The sequence below is a fragment of the Capra hircus genome, chromosome 2 (assembly GCF_001704415.2).
Source record: "Capra hircus breed San Clemente chromosome 2, ASM170441v1, whole genome shotgun sequence".
Classification (NCBI taxonomy): Eukaryota; Metazoa; Chordata; class Mammalia; order Artiodactyla; family Bovidae; genus Capra; species Capra hircus.
Window position 1 is genome coordinate 510,244 of NC_030809.1, and position 18,638 is coordinate 528,881.

Below are 18,638 nucleotides of genomic sequence, written 5' to 3' on the forward strand. Positions count from 1 at the left end.
AGACCTTTCCATGAGGAATTCAGTTGTTATTTTGAGAGCTGGATGGAAGCTATGAACGTTAGAAAGTGCACTTACACACAGGAATTAGATATGGGTTCTTGGGCTCTGTGATAGAAGCCAGAAGGGCTGCCGGGGAGAACCCTGTGGGCAGAGCCGAGGGTTCTGGCATCTGACTCCCTTCCGCCATCCCCTAGGCCCCGGGTGGGGAATAATTTAGTTCAGTTCGCCAAGGGCATCTGGGCCCACTCTCTGCCCATCTGGGCAAGCAGGGCTGCAGAGCTTGGCCGGAGGTGTTTGTGGCCCCCTCTGCTCTGGCTGTGGGTGTGCAGCCTGTGTGTGGGGGGTGGTTCCTGGAGGCGGGAGGGTGGAGCCCCCGGTGCAGCCTGTGTGTGGGGGGTGGTTTCTGGAGGCGGGAGGGTGGAGCCCCCGGTGCAGCCTGTGTGTGGGGGGTGGTTTCTGGAGGCGGTGTCTGGAGGCGGGAGGGTGGAGCCCCAGGTGCAGCCTGTGTGTGGGGGGTGGTTCCTGGAGGCGGTGTCTGGAGGCAGGAGGGTGGAGCCCCAGGTTCTTCTCCCTGCCTGAGTTTAGCTTTGCCTGAATCCGGCCTTGGTTGTCGTGGCAACATCGAGGCACTTATTTTTTTGGCCTGTGTGCTGGCTCCTGGTTTTCCATTCCTGATTTTCCATTTCCAGAGCAGATTCCCTGGTTGGGGGCAAGGGTTTCAGGCTCAGCTTGGACTGCTGTGCGTTTATACGCACCTGCTGCATTCCTGGGCCTGACCTAGACACGGTTGGTAGAGCCTTGGAGTGCAAATGCCCCTGCCTTGCCCTCAGGCCCTCTGGGAGGCTGCCTAGCTTAAGTGGAAAGAGTTTAGGGCTGCTTCCCCTTCCCTGCAGCAGCTGCAGTTTGGAATAGGTGAGAGCCCCCAGCTCTCTGTGCCTGAGGTGAGGATTCAAAGTGGTCGCAAGAATGTGACAGTGTTAGAGCAGAGAGCACCCGGAGGCCGGGGGTCAAGAGGTAGCAGGAGCCCAGATGGGAGTTGCCAGGGACCGTGGGAACAGCAGCCGCCTTGCTCTGACTGCTCGCGACTCGGTTCAACCCCTTTAATCCTCACGGTGACTCTGTCCGTTTCACGGGAATACTGAGCCGCGGTAACTCGTGGGTCACACTGCCGACAGGTGGCAGAGCGGGACTCCGCTGTGGCCCCGACTCCGGAGCTGACGGCCTGCCCCCTGCGCCGCACAGCCTCCCTGCCCCAGGGCGGGAGCAGTGGAGGCTGGGGGTGGAGCTCGGAGCCCCAGGGTCCGGGTACAGCGACCGGGCGGGCTGGATATTCAGAGGAACGAAACCAGTATGGCTCACACGTTCCCTCCAAGCCCGGCGCTCAGTCACACGCCCTTTGCCCCCAGATGACGCCCTGAGCCGGGTGTCAATGTTCGCACCTTGTGCAGGGACACGGTCTCAGAGAGGCAGAACTGCTTCCCCTGGGACGCGGCCTGGGAGGGAGGCGCGGCGGGAGTTGGGGAAGGGGGATTCGGTTCCGTGCCTGCTCCGGGCAGTTCCGCAGCCCGCTCCAGATGTGTGAAGTCGTCCGAGCGCCTTGTAAACACATCTTCAGCGAAGCGTGTGACCCCTTTTCTGGGTCAGCAAAGATGATCCTGAAGACTGGCCTTTCCCGCAGCCTGGGTGTGGGGGTGTGTGTGTGTGTGTGTGTGTGTGTGTGTGTGTGTTGGGGAGGGTCTTCACCTCCACGTCCTCCCCCTCCCCACCCTTCCCTCCGTTTCCCGCTCCTCCCCTTGCCCTCCCTCCTCCTCGCGCCCCTTCACGCCGCCTCCTCCTCCTCCTCTGTCCTCCTCCTCCTCTGTCCTCCTCCACCAGGCTCCCCTCCCCCACCCTCCTTTCCCCTCCCCGGCCCCGCCCACCCCGTGATCACGTGGGGCCCGCCGGATTTAAGCCTAATCTGCCCGGCGCTCAGCCGGCGGTCTGGCTGTTGGGGAGTCTGGGTGGGTCTCCCGGGCCCTGGCAGAGGCCTGCAGAGGGTGCCCACGGCCGCCCCCCATGAGCTTGGGGCTGGAGCAGTCGTTGGAGGTGGTTATCCAGGTGGGCCCGGGTCTGTGCCCCGTGCAGGGCAGGGGCGCGGAGCCTCGCAGGAGAGGGTGAGGGGCGGCGCGTCTCAGGGTGCAGGCGTGGGTGAGCCGGGGACCCCGGCTTGCAGCTCTCGGCCAGGGTGGGGGCGGAGGGGTCTGGGCCTCAGTTCCGGGGCTCTGTCCACTGCCCCTCGAGTGAAGGGGAGTCCCCACCTCCAGGCTTTAGGGTTGGGGTGACCCCTGCTAGCACTTTGAGGTCCTCACCCGTCCTGGGCGGGAGCCCCCGGCACCCCGCCTGCCCGGGGTGGGGTCTGTGAGTGGGCCGTGCCTTTGGCTCGCTTCTCGGGCCCCCGCGGGCCTCCTTCCCAGGGCAGGGGCCCACGGAGCGTAGCGTCCTGTTGGGCTTCGTGCGAGTCTGACTCCCAAGCGTCCTTCCACGTGGGGTTTCCTGAGCGCCTCCTGGGCACCCACGTCTCGGGTGGCAGCCCTGTTTCTTTGCCACCCGCGCCAGGGAGCCCTGGGTCTCAGGCCCCCCGCAGACCCTCCCACTTTCCCCGCAGACTCTGGAGAGGAGCCTCCTGGGGTCGGGCCTGGCCCAGGACTCGAGGCCCGCCCGCCTGTCTGCTCGCATCAGGGAGATCGTCACCCGCAGCCTCTCCCAGCCTGAGAGCGCAGGTACCGCTCCCTGCCCCCACCCCGCCCCAGACACTCTTCTCCACAGTCGTGACTTCGGTAACGATGGCAACTTCCATTTCTTGAATTCTCACTGTGAGGCAGGCACAGACCCATGATGGAGGGTCCCATTTTACAGATGAGAACATGGAGGCTTGGAGGTGTCATTTGCCTAGACTTGGTTCCACGTGCTGCTGTGTGAAGGCGGGTCATCACCTCCTTGCTTGCAGGAAGCCTGCTTCGAAGACTAAACCCCAAACACTGCGTTCTCTCCCAGGGAAGGGGTGGCCTGGGTGAATCCAAGACAACAGGGAGAAGGCAACTCAGCTTAGCTCAGGGCTCTGTAGACAGCCTGGGGTTGGCAGTGCCCGTTCTCCACCTGGGCAGGAAGGCTCATGGGCCCCCAGGCCCCTGGAGGGCGGCCGCCACAACTTCCTATGTGCTTTGACAGTCTGGGAAAGGGCCCCTCAGCTGCAGCTCCCTTCAGGGACGAGGTCCGTCTTCCTGTCTCCAGGGATGGGTGGGGCACCCATTTGGGGAGGCGGTCCCTCTGGACACAGGTGGAGGCCAGTCATGTGCCCACTGTCCTGCAGGCCCGGCCCCCGAGATGGCTTCCATGCTGTCGCTGCAGGAGGAGAACCAGCTGCTGCAGCAGGAGCTGTCCCGCGTGGAGGACCTGCTGGCCCAGAGCCGGGCGGAGCGCGACGAGCTAGCCATCAAGTACAGCGCGGCCAGTGAGAGGGTGGGTGCTGCGGGGCGCAGGGCACAGGGCTCCCCAGCCTTGGGGGTGGGAGGCACCCTGGGCAGCGTGCCTGGGAGGAGAGGTGGGCCCCAGAGCCAGGCGGCCTGTGTTCAGGTTGCGACTCTGCCCACTCGAGTGGCCTGGAACACGTCTCTCCGCTCGACACGCCTGCTGTCTACAGTGGGGACAGTGACGACACGGAGCTGCGGAACCGATGGGACGAGGGGATGAAGTGCCGGGAGCCTGGGTGTTTCATCCCCGGCTGTCCTGGGGGTGGGGCATGGAGAACAAGACCCCCGAGAGTCCCCCGCCGCAGTCTCTGGGCATCTCTTGTACCCCTGTGTACCTGGGCCGGGGTGTGCACAGACCTGGCCCGCTCTCCCAGATGAGGCCCCGCCAAGGAAGGACAGGGTAGCCGGGCCTGCACCCAAGTCCAGACAGGGTTTGTGTCGGGGGCCTGTGCCGCGGGGCGGGGCAGGAGGTCTGTGTGCTGGGCGCTGGTCGTTCTCAGTGCGGCGTCTCCTTCAGGTCGCCAGGCTCCAGGCAGGCGGCCCTGGGGAGGTGGTGGTGGCTGCAAGCTGGTGAGAGCGCTGCATGCGGGAGGAAGTGTGTGTGCCTGTGGGGGCGGGTAATGGAGTAGCACGCAATAGTGTCTGTGGGCTCTTGAGCCCCTGCTGTGTGCCACATGTGTGCTGGGAGCTTGACGTTTGAAATGCAGAGGTTGGGACCGTTGCGACGCTCGTGTAATGGAGGAGCTCACTGAGGCTCAGAGCGGGAAAGCGCTGTGCTCGGAGTCACGCAGCCCAGGGCTCTGCGTTGTGGCTTTGTTTCCTGGGGATGGGAAGAGGCCACTGGGCTGGGAGTCCCAGGGGGCAGCTGGTCCTGGGAAAATTGGAAGGACCTCAGATACGACCCCCTAATACTGCAAGCGACAAGCTGAAGCCTGCAGGTTGACGCTGGCCCAGGGTCCCCTGAGCAGGACTGGCAGAGCCAGGGTTGCCCAGGACTCACTGAGCTGGGCCCGTCTACACGAGGCCTTGTTACCCGGCGGTGGGAGGAGCGATCTGTGTCTCCCTGTTGGTGTGGGCTGTGCCTGTGTCCTGGCATCCGCCCGCTGGGATAAGCCCTCACCTTGTTGGGACTTGCAGAGAAGCAGGGCGGGGGGTCTAAAGCGGACCCCAGCACTGGGCACAGCGCAGGGCTCGTTTTCCCAGGGTTTGCAGGGAGTATGGGGGGCAGGCTGGGCTAATGCGCATTGTTTGTGGTGCCTGAGCCAGCCCCTCCCACTGAGGCCAGTCATCTTGGGGCCCCTGGCACAGTGTCAGGCCCGGGGGGGGGGGCTGCCTCTTAAATGCCAGCTTCTAACCAACAGTGGGGCCAGCATAGCCCCCCCCGGCTGGGAAGGGAAGGGAAGAAGAGGTGGAGGGGGCCGCTCCCTTTCCTGCGAGGACGCTGCTGGGGGGCTGTGTTAGTCTAGGAAGTTCCCTCCTGTGGCTGGGGAGGCTGGGATAGCGTGCAGAGGGAGCCTGGCATGAGGCTGGGATAGCGTGCAGAGGGAGCCTGGCGTGAGGCTGGGACGGCGTGCAGAGGGAGCCTGGCGTGAGACTGTCCCCTGTGTGTGATGGTGTGCGTGGGGCCCCCTGGTTAGATGAGGGTGACCTTGAGGCCTGTCCTGGGGGTGGGTCCCCAGGTAACATCAGAGCCTGGAGATCGCCTCATGAGAGGTGGGGAGACAGGCCCAGGGAGGGCATCGCGGGGCCAAGGCCACTGGTAGAGCTGGGCCGAGCCCCTAGCCTGGGCACCGCAGCCCTGGGGCATCGTCCCTCTCGGCTGCGCGTGTGGCCCTGGGCCTCGGGCAGTGGGGCCTGTAGCCACAGTGGTGCATGTGGCCTGGCTTGAGGTTGTTCGGACCCTTAAACTCCTAGCACCTCAAGGAGCGGGGTGGAGCTGAGGTCATGATCTGTGTCCAGAGGCTGCGTGTGGGGAGGCTGAGGCGGTGACCCCCCTGGGTCAGAGAGGGGACCTCGGGTCCCTGTGAGGCCCCCGCTCTCCCATCCCTGAGGAGCAGTTGTTGGGCCAGCCCCGCTCCCGCAGTGTCCATGGTAACCTGGACCGGGTGAGCGGCGTGCAGTGGAGTGGGGGTTGCTAGGGGAGACAGTAAACTTCTTTCATCCTTGGCTTGGGAGCAGCCTGCTTCCTTTTTGACTTATGAGTGAATTTGAAAGTGTTTGTGGAAAGGGGTGGGGTGTGGCCAGAGGGGCAGGGGTCTGGCTGTGAGCCCTGGGAAGCAGCGGAGCACTGGCAACTTCAGGGACCCCTGTAAACCCGAGAGACGGACAGCGCCTGGTTCCCACAGTGGCAGGGACCCCTCTAAACCCGAGACACGGACAGCGGCTGGTTCCCACAGCGGCAGGGACCCCTCTAAGCCCAAAAAATGGACAGCGCCTGGTTCCCACAGCGGCAGGGACCTCTCTAAACCCGAGAGACGGACAGCGCCTGGTTCACGCAGCTGTGTGAGACACACCACGGCCACCGCCAGACCCTTTGTATGTGCACGAGTGCATGTGTGCAAGTCCCTTCAGTCGTGTCTGACACTTGGTGACCCTGTGGACCCTAGGCCACCAGGCTCCTCTGTCCATGGATTCTCCAGGCAAGAATACTGGAGGGGGTTACCATGCCCTCCTCCAGGGGATCTTTCCAACCCAGGGATCGAACCCAGGTCTCTTATGTCTCCTGCATTGATAGGTGGGTGCCCTTCTATATACACACACCAACGACCCACCAAGAGGATGCACTCAGATCCACAGAAGCTGCACCAGACACCACACCGTCCCACCCGCACGCATAGCCACACACCATGGCGTGTGTGCCCACATTGCAGACAGCCCAATGCTGGCTGGATACCTATTGCCAGACACAGGTGTGCACAGATGCACGCAGACCCCCCCTCGTACAGCTGTGCACATAGGCGTACAAATGCATGGACACGTAGGCACACACGCAGACGTACCCATCTGCTTCACCACAGCGTATGCCTTAGACCACAGATGCCAGCTCACCCAGGTCCCCATGAAGGCCCAGACACAGACACACAGGGTCACACATGGAGACAAACGACAAAACACACCCCCCCCGACATCCAGGAAGCACCTGCGATGGTTGACACACGCAGCATCCCAGTGCCGCGGCCAGCACAGACTCTGCCCTTCACCTAACTTGGGTGGACTCCACGCAGATACTGGCCTCAGGCTTGCTGCCTGCCCTCCAGGGAGAGGGACCCCCTGCGTATCGCCTGCTCCCGCACCCTCAGACCAGGTTCCCCCAACATGAGCTGCAGCTGCCACACAGCCTCCATGGGCACAGTCACCCTGTCCCAGTGCTGTCCCCGGGGTGGGGATGGAGGTGAGGTGGTTCTCAGCTTGGTGGCTCCCTGAGCCTCTCCTGGCGCACTGCTTAACCCCGGCCTGGAGGGCCAGCCTGGCCTGGGCCCCTGGTCCGCGTGGGTGACGGTTGTCGTCCTTGCCGTTGGCCTCCCCGGGACCGGACGTGGGCGTGTGTGTGAACAGATGCCCTGCCCCACCTCTCACAGGCCAGGCTCTGGGCTCAGCCCTGCTGTCGGTCCACTCTGGGCACCATCCTCCTCTGAGCCCTGACATCTTCGGCTGCCTCCTCCCTCCCTTCTACACTTCTGGGGGAGGCTAGGGGCCCCCTGGGACCAGCAGGTACCTGGAGGAGTGAGGGGGTTTGGGCTAGTGGAGGCCATCAGAGCCTGGGACCACCTGGGCCTGCAAGGCATCGTGGGTCGGGGTCCAGCCTGGCACCCCCTACAGAGGCCTGAGCCTGCCTTCTGGGGAGGCGCAGGACTCTCACCCGGGGCCCTTCCCCGCAGCTGCAGCAGGCTGTGGTAGGGTGATGAAGGGGCTACAGGCTGCCTGGGCATGGGGGCCAGGGTGGGGTGGAGGTCCCCCCAGTGCGGGGGAGCGCAGAGCTGGGGGCCAGGCTGGGCTGGGCTTGTGAATAGCCCCACCACGTGCCAGAACGCTTGTGCTCGCCTCTCAGAAGCCTGAGCGCTGTGTGTGGGGAGTGGGAGCCAGGTGAGTCCGCCGGTGCCCGTCTGGGGTGTCTGAGACGACCTGTGCGCTGTGCGTGTGGCGTCCCTGAGCTCACACCTGTGCACGCGTGTTGACGCCTCTGAGCGTTTTACATGTGCTCGTGCTGTTAATCCACGAGCACGCTCTTCTAAGACAGCATGCTCACGGTCCTAAGGTACAGTGGGGAGCGAACTCCAGGTTTCCTGGGTTCGGGTGGCATGGCACGGATCTCATAGTTGGCCACACAGGGCACTGGGTGCTTTGGAGCATGCCCGGGCCTCAAGGTTTGCCCCAGGGGCATCTTTGTGTTTTGTGTGCACACGTGTGTGGGCCCACCTGCACGCGTCCCTGCACACCCTGTGTGTCCCTGCACACCCTGTGTGTCCCTGCACACCCTGTCTGTGTGTCCCTGCACACCCTGTCTGTGTGTCCCTGCTTGCCTCGTATGTGTTTATGCTTGGCTGTGCACACGTGCTCTCCGTCCTGGGCTTGCCTGCAAGGCATCGTGGGTTGGGGTCCAGCCTGGCGCCCCCTACAGAGGCCTGAGCCTGCTTTCTGGGGAGGCACAGGACTCTCACCCGGGGCCCTTCCCCGCAGCTGCAGCAGGCTGTGCGTCGGGAGTCTGGGGAGCCGGAAGCCCAGGAGTCCAGGGGGCTGGCCCTGCAGAGCGTGGAGCTTCGGCGGCAGCTGCAGGAGGAGCAGGCCTCCTACCGGCGCAAGCTGCAGGCCTACCAGGAGGGCCAGCAGCGGCAGGCGCAGCTGGTGCAGCGGCTGCAGGCCAAGGTCGGGCTGGCGCCCCGCCCTCCGCGCACCTTTCCTCCCCCAACTCCAACCCCCGAGGCTGACCCGCTCTCTGCCCACCCCCAGATTCTCCAGTGCAAGAAGAAGAGCTCGGAGACGGAGCAGCAGCTGCTGGAGAGATGCACAGAGCTGGAGCAGCTGCGGCTGCGGGTGGGCGCCGGGGGGCTGGGGGGCAGGGCTGACCCTTCCTGCCCTGCCCATTCTGACGCCCTCGCTTCCCGACCCCTCAGGACGCAGGGCACAGCCAGGACCTGGAGAGCGCCCTCGTCCGCCTGGAGGAGGAGCAGCAGAGGTGGGCCCGCGGGGGGCGCGCGGGGGCCGGCCGCCCTTCGCCCAGGCACCCACCTGCTCTCCTCTGCCTCGCCCAGGAGCGCAAGCCTGGCCCAGGTGAACGCGCTGCTCCGGGAACAGCTGGACCAGGCGAGCTCGGCTAACCAGGCCCTGCGAGACGATATCCGCAAGGTGACCAGCGACTGGGCGCGCAGCCGGCAGGAGCTGGAGCAGCGGGAGGCTGCCTGGAGGCGCGAGGGCGAGGTGGGCGAGGGGCCGGGGTCGCGGGGCCCCGCTGGGCTGGCGGGGGAGGGGCCCCGCGCCAGCTGAGTCCTTTGATTCTGCAGCAAGAACACCGGCGTGGGGCATCATGCCCTTCTCCAGGGCATCTTCCCAACCCTAGGATGGAACCCGGGTCTCCTGCACTGCAGGCAGATTCTTTATGATCTGAGCCGCCAGGGAAGCCCCGTTAGGGAGGAAAACAGTTGTCACAACAATAGCCTTGCTAGTGCCTGTTGTGTGAGAGGTGGGCACTTTCTCCTCTGATCCTCTTAACGCACATGGATGGTGCTCTAGTCCTCCTGAAGAGAGGTTGAGCTGCCGCCCAGTCGTGCTGCAGGCCGCTGGGATGCAGACCAAGGTCTCCGGCATCTTCTGTCCTTCCCCGTGTAGGCTTTGACACCCAGCTCCCTGGGCCAGGGGGAGGCGGGGGCTGGTGAGTGAGGCAGCTCGGACCCAGCCTTGCAAGCCGGCGGTGGGGACGGCGCACGGCCCCCGGGGCGGCCCTTGGGACCTCACTCCGTCCCTCCGTCCCCCAGTCTTTCAACGCCTACTTCAGCCACGAGCACAGTCGCCTGCTCCTCGTCTGGAGGCAGGTCGTGGGGGCCCGACGGCTGATCAGCGAGGTGAAGACGGCCACTGAGAGGTGAGGCTGGCGGAGGCGCGGCCCTGCTCTTCACGAGTTCAGCTCCGCCCAGCTGGGCTTCAGTCCAAACCGACCCGCCTGCTGTATGCCGGCCTTGGGAGACACAGAGGCACCTAGTGATAATTAACTCTTACCAGATCAGGGCAGTCATGTCGTATTTGCTTAATGTATTTACTAAACTGTCTGTGACTAAATAGTCATATTTTACTAAACTAAAAACATTTTTTTAGTAAAAAAACTTTTTTTGTAGTTTTAATAATTTTTAGTAAAACATTTTTTTTTTCAAGTTTAGTAAGCATATTCTACTAAACTAAAAACTTTTTTATTGTTTTCTAAATTTACTGTTTCCTAGTTACTACTAGTACCCTGGAGGCGGCCATGGCAACCCACTCCAGTATTCTTGCCTGGAGAATCCCCAAGGACAGAGGAGCCTGGCGGGCTGCAGTCCGTGGGGTCGCAAGAGTCAGACACGGCTGAGCGACTAAGCATAGCGCAGTCATTACTAGTAACTAGTAAACATTTGCTAGGTATTTGCTACTAGTTAGGCTCCTTGAACCTTTTATTTCATTTCATATCCCCAGTGTTCCTGTGAGGTAGGAACTGTAATAGTCCTCACTTTTCAGGGGAGGACATTGAGGCTCAGAGAGTTAGATCACAGAGCGGTAGGAAGGAGGCTGAGTCAGGATTTATCGCCCCTGTTTTTAACCCATTGGACTGTTCGGTGAGCCTGGTGGGCTGCCATCTATGGGGTGACACAGAGTCGGACACGACTGAAGTGACTCAGCTTAACCTAGACCGTTCGCTGTCTCCTGCCAAGGGCCTGGCGACCTGCAGGGGATTCCCTGGCTAGGACTCTCTGTTTTCACTGCTGAGGGTCCAGGTTCAGTCCCTGGTCAGGGAACCAAGATCCCGCAAGCTGTGTGCAGCCAAAAAGGTTTAGAATAAGAACAAAGGACCTTGCAGTCTCTGGACTGAGGAAGCGAGAGGTCAGTGACATGGAAGTGGAACAGAAAGGACGTCCCAGATGCTCAGAGGACGCAAGGGGCTGTGAAAGGAACAGTCGCTCCGTCGTGTCCGACTCTTTGCCACCCCGTGCACTGTACAGTCCATGGGATTCTCCAGGCCAGAATACTGGAGTGGGGAGCCTTTCCCTTCTCCAGAGGTCTTCCCAACCCAGGGCTTGAACCCAGCTCTCCCGCATTGCAGGTGGATTCTTTACCAGCTGAGCCACCAGGGAAGCCCAAGAATACTGGAGTGTGTAGCCTATCCCTTCTCCAGGGGATCTTCCCGACCCCAGGAATTGAACTGGGGTCTCCTCCATTGCAGGTGGATTCTTTACCAACTGAGCTAGGAGGGAAGCCCCCAAGGGAAGGGGTTGGGAGGCCGGAAAAATGCTTCATAGGGAAGACAGAATTTGCACTGACCCCAAAGGATAGGTAGGGTTTTAACTGGCAGAGCTGAGGGCCATCCAGGGAGAGGGAACAGCAGGAGCAAAGGCTTGGGGGTGGGAGAAAGTGGCAGCCAGTGGGGCTGAAGCAAAAGGCAAGTGAGCGGGAGGTCAGGTTGGAAAAGAGCCTCACAGGTCCCTTGCCGCAGGGGACTTGGTGTCTGCCCCCGCCCACCTCCGCCACGCACAGCTTGTGGGATCTTAGTTCCCCGACCAGGGATCAAACCTATGCCCCTGCACTGGAAGCATGGAGCCCTAAGAGCTGGACTGCTGGGGAAGTCCCTTCCTACTTGCTCTTCGAGCACGTGGGGCTGTGGGGAGAGCCCAGAGGCAGGCAGACCAGTCTGTCTCCTTTTGTGCTTTAAGCATTAAGTAATGACCTTTTGGTGAGATATCTCATACTCGCTCAGTATCCACAGTATCAATTGATTCATCAGTATCACAGATGATTTTGCTTTGGTTTTTGCATTTAAAATTGTTTGAATCAGGATCCACATATGTTCACAGGTGTGATTCATTGATTGGTCTTATAAGTCGAATATTTTATTTGTTCCAGAAACTGGGACAGTTGCCCTCAGAGATTCCCACACTCTGGATTCTGTGGTGGCATTTAACACCCTTGTCTCCTGTATTTCTTGTAAATTGGACATTGGCTGTAAGGCTTCATCAGACTCGGGTTCGGGTTGTTGTGTTTTGACACAACCTCTTCATAATGCTGTGTGCCCTGCCATCAGGAGCCTCTCTTTCTGTGTGTCGGCAGCCCTTGATGCTCCACGCCAAGGCCCAGACACTCCTCAGTTCCGTTCAGTTCAGTTCAGTTCAGTCGCTCAGTCGTGTCCGACTCTTTGCGACCCCATGAATCACAGCACGCCAGGCCCCCCTGTCCATCACCAACTCCCGAGTTCACTCAGACTCACGTCCATCGAGTCAGTGATGCCATCCAGCCATCTCATCCTCGGTCGTCCCCTTCTCCTCCTGCCCCCAATCCCTCCCAGCATCAGAGTTTTTTCCAGTGAGTCAACTCTTCGCATGAGGTGGCCAAAGTACTGGAGTTTCAGCTTTCGCATCATTTCTTCCAAAGAAATCCGAGGGCTGATCTCCTTCAGAATGGACTGGTTGGATCTCCTTGCAGTCCAAGGGACTCTCAAGAGTCTTCTCCAACACCACAGTTCAAAAGCATCAATCCTTCAGTGCTCAGCCTTCTTCACAGTCCAACTCTCACATCCATACACGACCACAGGAAAAGCCATAGCCTTGACTAGATGGACCTTAGTAGGCAAAGTAATGTCTCTGCTTTTGAATATACCATCTAGGTTGGTCATAACTTTCCTTCCAAGGAGTAAGCGTCTTTTAATTTCATGGCTGCAGTCACCATCTGCAGTGATTTTGGAGCCCCCCCCAAAAAAGTCTGACACTGTTTCCACTGTTTCCCCATCTATTTCCCATGAAGTGATGGGACCGGATGCCATGATCTTAGTTTTCTGAATGTTGGGCTTTAGGCCAACTTTTTCACTCTCCTCTTTCACTTTCATCAAGAGGCTTTTTAGTTCCTCTTCACTTTCTGCCATAAGGGTGGTGTCATCTGCATATCTGAGGTTATTGGTATTTCTCCTGGCAATCTTGATTCCAGCTTGTGTTTCTTCCAGTCCAGCGTTTCTCATGATGTACTCTGCATAGAAGTTAAATAAGCAGGGTGACAATATACAGCCTTGATGTACTCCTTTTCCTATTTGGAACCAGTCTGTTGTTCCATGTCCAGTTCTAACTGTTGCTGCCTGACCTGCATACAGATTTCTCGAGAGGCAGGTCAGGTGGTCTGGTATTCCTATCTCTTTCAGAATTTTCCACAGTTTACTGTGTTCCACACAGTCAAAGGCTTTGGCATAGTCAATAAAGCAGAAATAGATGTTTTTCTGGAACTCTCTTGCTTTTTCGATGATCCAGCAGATATTGGCAACTTGATCTCTGGTTCCTCTGCCTTTTCTAAAACCAGCTTGAACATCAGGAAGTTCATGGTTCGCGTATTGCTGAAGGCTGGCTTGGAGAATTTTGAGCATTACTTTACTAGCATGTGAGATGAGTGCAATTGTGCGGTAGTTTGAGCATTCTTTGGCATTGCCTTTCTTTGGGATTGGAATGAAAACTGACCTTTTCCAGTCCTGTGGCCACTGCTGAGTTTTCCAAATTTGCTGGCATATTGAGTGCAGCACTTTCACAGCATCATCTTTCAGGATTTGAAACAGCTCCACTGGAATTCCATCACCTCCACTAGCTTTGTTCATAGTGATGCTTCCTAAGGCCCACTTGACTTCACATTCCAGGATGTCTGGCTCTAGATGAGTGATCACACCATCATGATTATCTGGGTCGTGAAGATCTTTTTTGTACAGTTCTTCCGTGTATTCTTGCCACCTCTTCTTAATATCTTCTGCTTCTGTTAGGTCCATACCATTTCTGTCCTTTATCGAGCCCATCTTTGCATGAAATGTTCCCTTGATATCTCTAATTTTCTTGAAGAGATCTCTAGTCTTTCCCATTCTGTTCTTTTCCTCTATTTCTTTGCATTGATCGCTGAGGAAGGCTTTCTTATCTCTTCTTGCTGTTCTCTGGAACTCTTCATTCAGATGCTTATATCTTTCCTTTTCTCCTTTGCTTTTCACTTCTCTTCTTTTCACAGCTATTTGTAAGGCCTCCCCAGACAGCCATTTTGCTTTTTTGCATTTCTTTTCCATGGGGATGGTCTTGATCCCTGTCTCCTGTACGATGTCACAAGCCTTGTTCCATAGTTTATCAGGCACTCTTATCTATCAGATCTAGACCCTTAAATCTGTTTCTCACTTCCACTGTATAATCATAAGGGATTTGATTTAGGTCATACCTGAATGGTCTAGCGGTTTTCCCTACTTTCTTCAATTTAAGTCTGAATCTGGCAATAAGGAGTTCATGATCTGAGTCACAGTCAGCTCCCAGTCTTGTTTTTGTTGACTGTATAGAGCTTCTCCATCTTTGGCTGCAAAGAATATAATCAGTCTGATTTCAGTGTTGACCATCTGGTGATGTCCATGTGTAGAGTCTTCTCTTGTGTTGTTGGAAGAGGGTGTTTGCTTTGACCAGTGCATTTTCTTGGCAAAACTCTATTAGTCTTTGCCCTGCTTCATTTTGTACTCCAAGGCCAAATTTGCCTGTTAATCCAGGTGTTTCTTGACTTCCTACTTTTGCATTCCAGTCCCCTATAATGAAAAGGACATCTATTTTGGGTGTTAGTTCTAAAAGGTCTTGTAGGTCTTCATCGAACCATTCAACTTCAGCTTCTTCAGCATTACTGGTTGGGGCATAGACTTGGATAACTGTGATATTGAATGGTTTGCCTTGGAGACAAACAGAGATCATTCTGTCGTTTTTGAGATTGCATCCAAGTACTGCATTTCAGACTCTTTTGTTGACGATGATGGCTACTCCATTTCTTCTGAGGGATTCCTGCCCGCAGTAGTAGATATAATGGTCATCTGAGTTAAATTCACCCATTCCAGTCCATCTTAGTTCGCTGATTCCTAGAATGTCGACGTTCACTCTTGCCATCTCCTGTTTGACCACTTCCAGTTTGCCTCGATTCATAGACCTGACATTCCAGATTCCTGTGCAATATTGCTCTTTATAGCATCAGACCTTGCTTCTATCACCAGTCACATCCACAGCTGGGTATTGTTTTTGCTTTGGCTCCATCCCTTCATTCTTTCTGGAGTTATTTCTCCACTGATCTCCAGTAGCATATTGGGCACCTACCGACCTGGGGAGTTCCTTTTTAGGTATCCTATCATTTTGCCTTTTCATACTGTTCATGGGGTTCTCCAGGCAAGAATACTGAAGTGGTTTGCCATTCCCTTCTCCAGTGGACCACATTCTGTCAGACCTCTCCACCATGACCTGCCCGTCTTGGGTTGCCCTGTGGGCATGGCTTGGTTTCATTGAGTTAGACAAGGCTGTGGTCCTAGTGTGATTAGATTGACTAGTTTTCTGTGAGTATGGTTTCAGTGTGTCTGCCCTCTGATGCCCTCTTGTAACACCTACCATCTTACTTGGGTTTCTCTTACCTTGGGCGTGGGGCATCTCTTCACGGCTGCTCCAGCAAATCACAGGCACTGCTCCTTACCTTGGACGAGGGGTATCTCCTTACCGCATTCATCAGAGATTGCAAAATCGTGACGGTCTCACTCTGTCACTGTGCCGTGTATTAGCCGGAGCTCTTCTGCAATAAGACACTTCCTCTTCTTACCATTTGATACCCAGTGGTACAGTCCATTCAGGAAAGGGAAGAATTTAGCCTATTTGATATATTTAAAGTATGTATTATTTTAAATTAGCATTTAACATTTTAGCATCTTGCTTTTGAATAATTCACGTAAGTACAAGATTCAAATTTCACAGGGTGTACTATGAAGAGTCCCTCCCGCCTTTGACCCAGACACTCAGGCACATTTGCTAAAAGCAAATAGAGCAGACTGTACGTGTCCCTGCTCACCTGGCCCCTCCACTGCCCTTCCGCTGTGCCGGGCCACCGCCGCCGCAGACTTTTCTCTGCCTGCAGCGGGCGGGGCGGCTCCCTGGTCCTGGTGCGCGGCTTCCCATGTGGTGACTTTTCTGGTTGCAGAGCACGGGCTCTCGGGCTTCCGCAGCTGCCGCTTGTGGGCTCAGCAGTTGTGGTTCCAGGGCTTAGTTGTTCCATGGCGTGTGGGATCTTCCTGGATCAGGGATCAAACCCGTGTCTCCTGCATTGGCAGGTGGATTCTTTACCACTGAGCCACCAGGGAGGCCCCCGTTGTTATCATTTACACTTGGAAGGCTGCCCCTCTATCCGACCCCCATTCTGTGTCCTCTCCACCAGGGACCTGCTGCAGCTGGGAGGGGAGCTAGCCCGCACCTCGCGAGCCATCCAGGAGGCAGGCCTGGGGCTGAGTGTGGGCCTGCGGCTGGCCGAGAGCCGGGCCGAGGCCTCCCTGGAGAAGCAGGCCCTGCTGGAGGAGCAGCTGCGGAGCAAGGAGCTGCAGGAGCAGGAGCTGGCCCGGCTGCAGCTACAGAGCAACCTGGACAAGGCCAACCTCAGTGACAGGTGGGTTCTCGAAGGCGCAGTGAGGCAGGCCTCGCTGGAGCATATAGCCGGGATTCTGGGGCAGAGGGGTGTCTGTTCACCCACGATGGTCCCTTCCCCTGTGTGCGCTTGGCCAGTCTACCCAGGTCCTCTGTTTGGCAGAGGGGAAGACAGGTTCAGAGGGCTCTTGCCCAGGTTTTCAGTTCAGCCTCCGCTCCCAGTGGTAAAGAACCCATCTGCCAGTGCAGGAGATTAAGAGAGGCGGGTTCGATTGCTGGGTCAGGAAGATCCCCTGACCACGAAGCTCCCTCCTCCTCCTGGAGGCGGGCATGCGACCCACTCCAGTCTTCTTGCCTGGAGAATCCCATGGACAGAGGAGCCTGGCGGGCTACAGTCCACGGGGTCGCAAAGAGTCAGACACGACTGGGTGGCTTGGCGCCCAGCAGCACTCTGCTCCTGAGATCTAGGCAGGTCCCAGAGTGATTCCCCATGAGATAAAGTGCCTGGCACCTCATTCTCATTCAGAGATGAGAAGTCTGCAGCCCAGAGAGGAGATGCTCCAGGTCACACAGCAAGGGCGGCCAACTAGCGTCCTTGCCTCAGGTCTGGGGAAGCTGGGGGTTGGAGGAGAAGCTGGGTGGGCCTCCCATTCACCTGTGTAGCTCCCCCACCTCCAGAGTGACCGAGCTGGCCCTGACAGTGGAGCGCCTTCAGGACCAGAATCTGGAGAAAGACCAGCTCAACAAAGCCCTCAGCGAGAAGCTTGAGGCCCTGGTGAGACGCGGGGTGGGATGGGAGGGACCAGACATAGGCTGAGGGCTGGGTTGCTTGGGCAGCCCACTCAGAATCAGCGTCACCCCTGGTTAACTGAGCACCTAGTGTGTGCCAGCTTTAATGTGAGCACCTAGTATGTGTCAGCCGTAGTGGTTAGCACGTTCACTTCCTTTATCCCATTTCATGCTCTCAGCTGTTCTGTAGCGTGATCCCCATTATACAGATGAGGAAGCTGAGGCCCAAGAGAAAATACTTGTCCAGAGTTCTAGAGCCATGTTGCTGGCGCATCAGGACTGGAACTCATGCCTATGCCCTGCTAGCCCAGGGCTCTTCCTGTTGGAACTCAGCTGCCTCCCCACCAGAGGGACACCCCTCATGGGTGCTGCCTGGGTTGGTCATCCTGTGTGTGGTCTGGCCTGGATTCCGCGCCCAGCTCTCTTCCAACAGGCTGTGTGCCCTGGGGCACACACTGTACCTCTTGGGGCCTGGTCTGTTCAGTAAGGGCACTGGTGCTGCTGTGGGGTCTCCCAAGCCATTGGCCTCTGGGCATGGCCTTCCAGGCGCCCTGATGGGCGGTGGTCCAGGTAGGGAGACTGTGGTTTCTGACTAGGGCAGAGACCCTGACCACTCTTTCTTTGTCTTCCCAACGCCACTCTAGGAATCCCTGCGGCTCCAGGAGCAGGCGGCCCTGGAGGCAGAGGAAGGAGAGGGGCTGCAGCAGACCCTGAGGGACATGGCCCAGGTTGGAAGCAGGCCTTCACTGGCGGGCGCCTGGGCAGGGCCAGGGCAGGCGGGCCTGGACCACTGCGTCCCCTGGTGGCTTTGAGCTGAACTGCAAGCGGTTGAGTGCCCTGGCGCCCTCCCTGCTGTTCTCAGCTCAAACTGTCCCGAGAGGAGGCACTGCCTGTTCCCTGCCCGTCTGAGAAAGGCTCTATGGTGTCTTCTCAGTAAACGGAAGGCGTCCCGGTGGGCTGAGGGCTGTGACCAGGAAGCCTGCTGTTGGGAGGGCCCTAGGCTGTGTTGCGGAGTCTGTGGTGAAGCTGGATGCCAGGACTCCAGTGGCCGCGCTGCGCCCCAATAACCGCGCAGCTCCCCTCCCCTTCTCTCTGACCCACCCCCAGGCTGTCCTGTCGGACACGGACAGCGGCGTCCAGTTAAGTGGCTCCGAGCGCACAGCGGACACTTCGGACGGCAGCCTGCGGGGGCTCTCGGGGGCCCGGACCCCGTCCCCGCCGAGGCGGCCCTCACCCGGCCGCGGCCGCTCCCCGCGCCGAGGCCCGTCCCCCGCATGCTCGGACTCCACGCTGGCCCTCATCCACTCGGCTCTGCACAAGCGCCAGCTACAGGTCCAGGTGGGACAGGGCTTGAGCACCCTGTGCTGGGGATCCAGCCCAGGGCCGGGCCTGGCGCCTCCGTGGGTGGGGCCTGAGCACCCTAGGAAACCCTAGGGGCAGCCAGAGCCCGGGGAGAGGGTAGAGAGTCGGGACGGAGGTGGCCGAGCGCGCAGCCTGGAGTGGGAGGGGCCTGAGCTGCTGGGGGCGGAGCCTGGGTGGAGCTAGAGTCCTGGTGTGGGAGGGGCCTGAGCCTCTGGGGGCGGAGCCTGGGTGGAGCTAGAGTCCTGGTGTAGAGCGGAAGACGAGGCGCCCACGTCTGCCAAGACAGCCTTGGGTGAGGGCGTCAGATGCGGGGTGCGGAAAGGAGTGTGCTTGGTGTTTGGGAGACTTGGGTAGGAGTTGTCTGGGGCCC

The 18,638-nt window shown here is 58.6% G+C and overlaps 1 protein-coding gene across 1 annotated transcript in view; it reads left to right on the top strand.

The window, feature by feature from the left end:
- CROCC (ciliary rootlet coiled-coil, rootletin) overlaps window positions 1,994-18,638 on the top strand; it is a 47,831-nt gene continuing 31,186 nt past the window's right edge. The window contains 12 exon segments of the mRNA XM_018054612.1: window positions 1,994-2,097; window positions 2,645-2,759; window positions 3,350-3,498; window positions 8,187-8,372; window positions 8,457-8,540; window positions 8,621-8,682; window positions 8,759-8,924; window positions 9,479-9,585; window positions 15,915-16,139; window positions 16,796-16,892; window positions 17,551-17,634; window positions 18,014-18,244. Coding sequence (XP_017910101.1) covers window positions 2,056-2,097; window positions 2,645-2,759; window positions 3,350-3,498; window positions 8,187-8,372; window positions 8,457-8,540; window positions 8,621-8,682; window positions 8,759-8,924; window positions 9,479-9,585; window positions 15,915-16,139; window positions 16,796-16,892; window positions 17,551-17,634; window positions 18,014-18,244 — 1,548 coding nt within the window. The 5' untranslated portion in view covers window positions 1,994-2,055.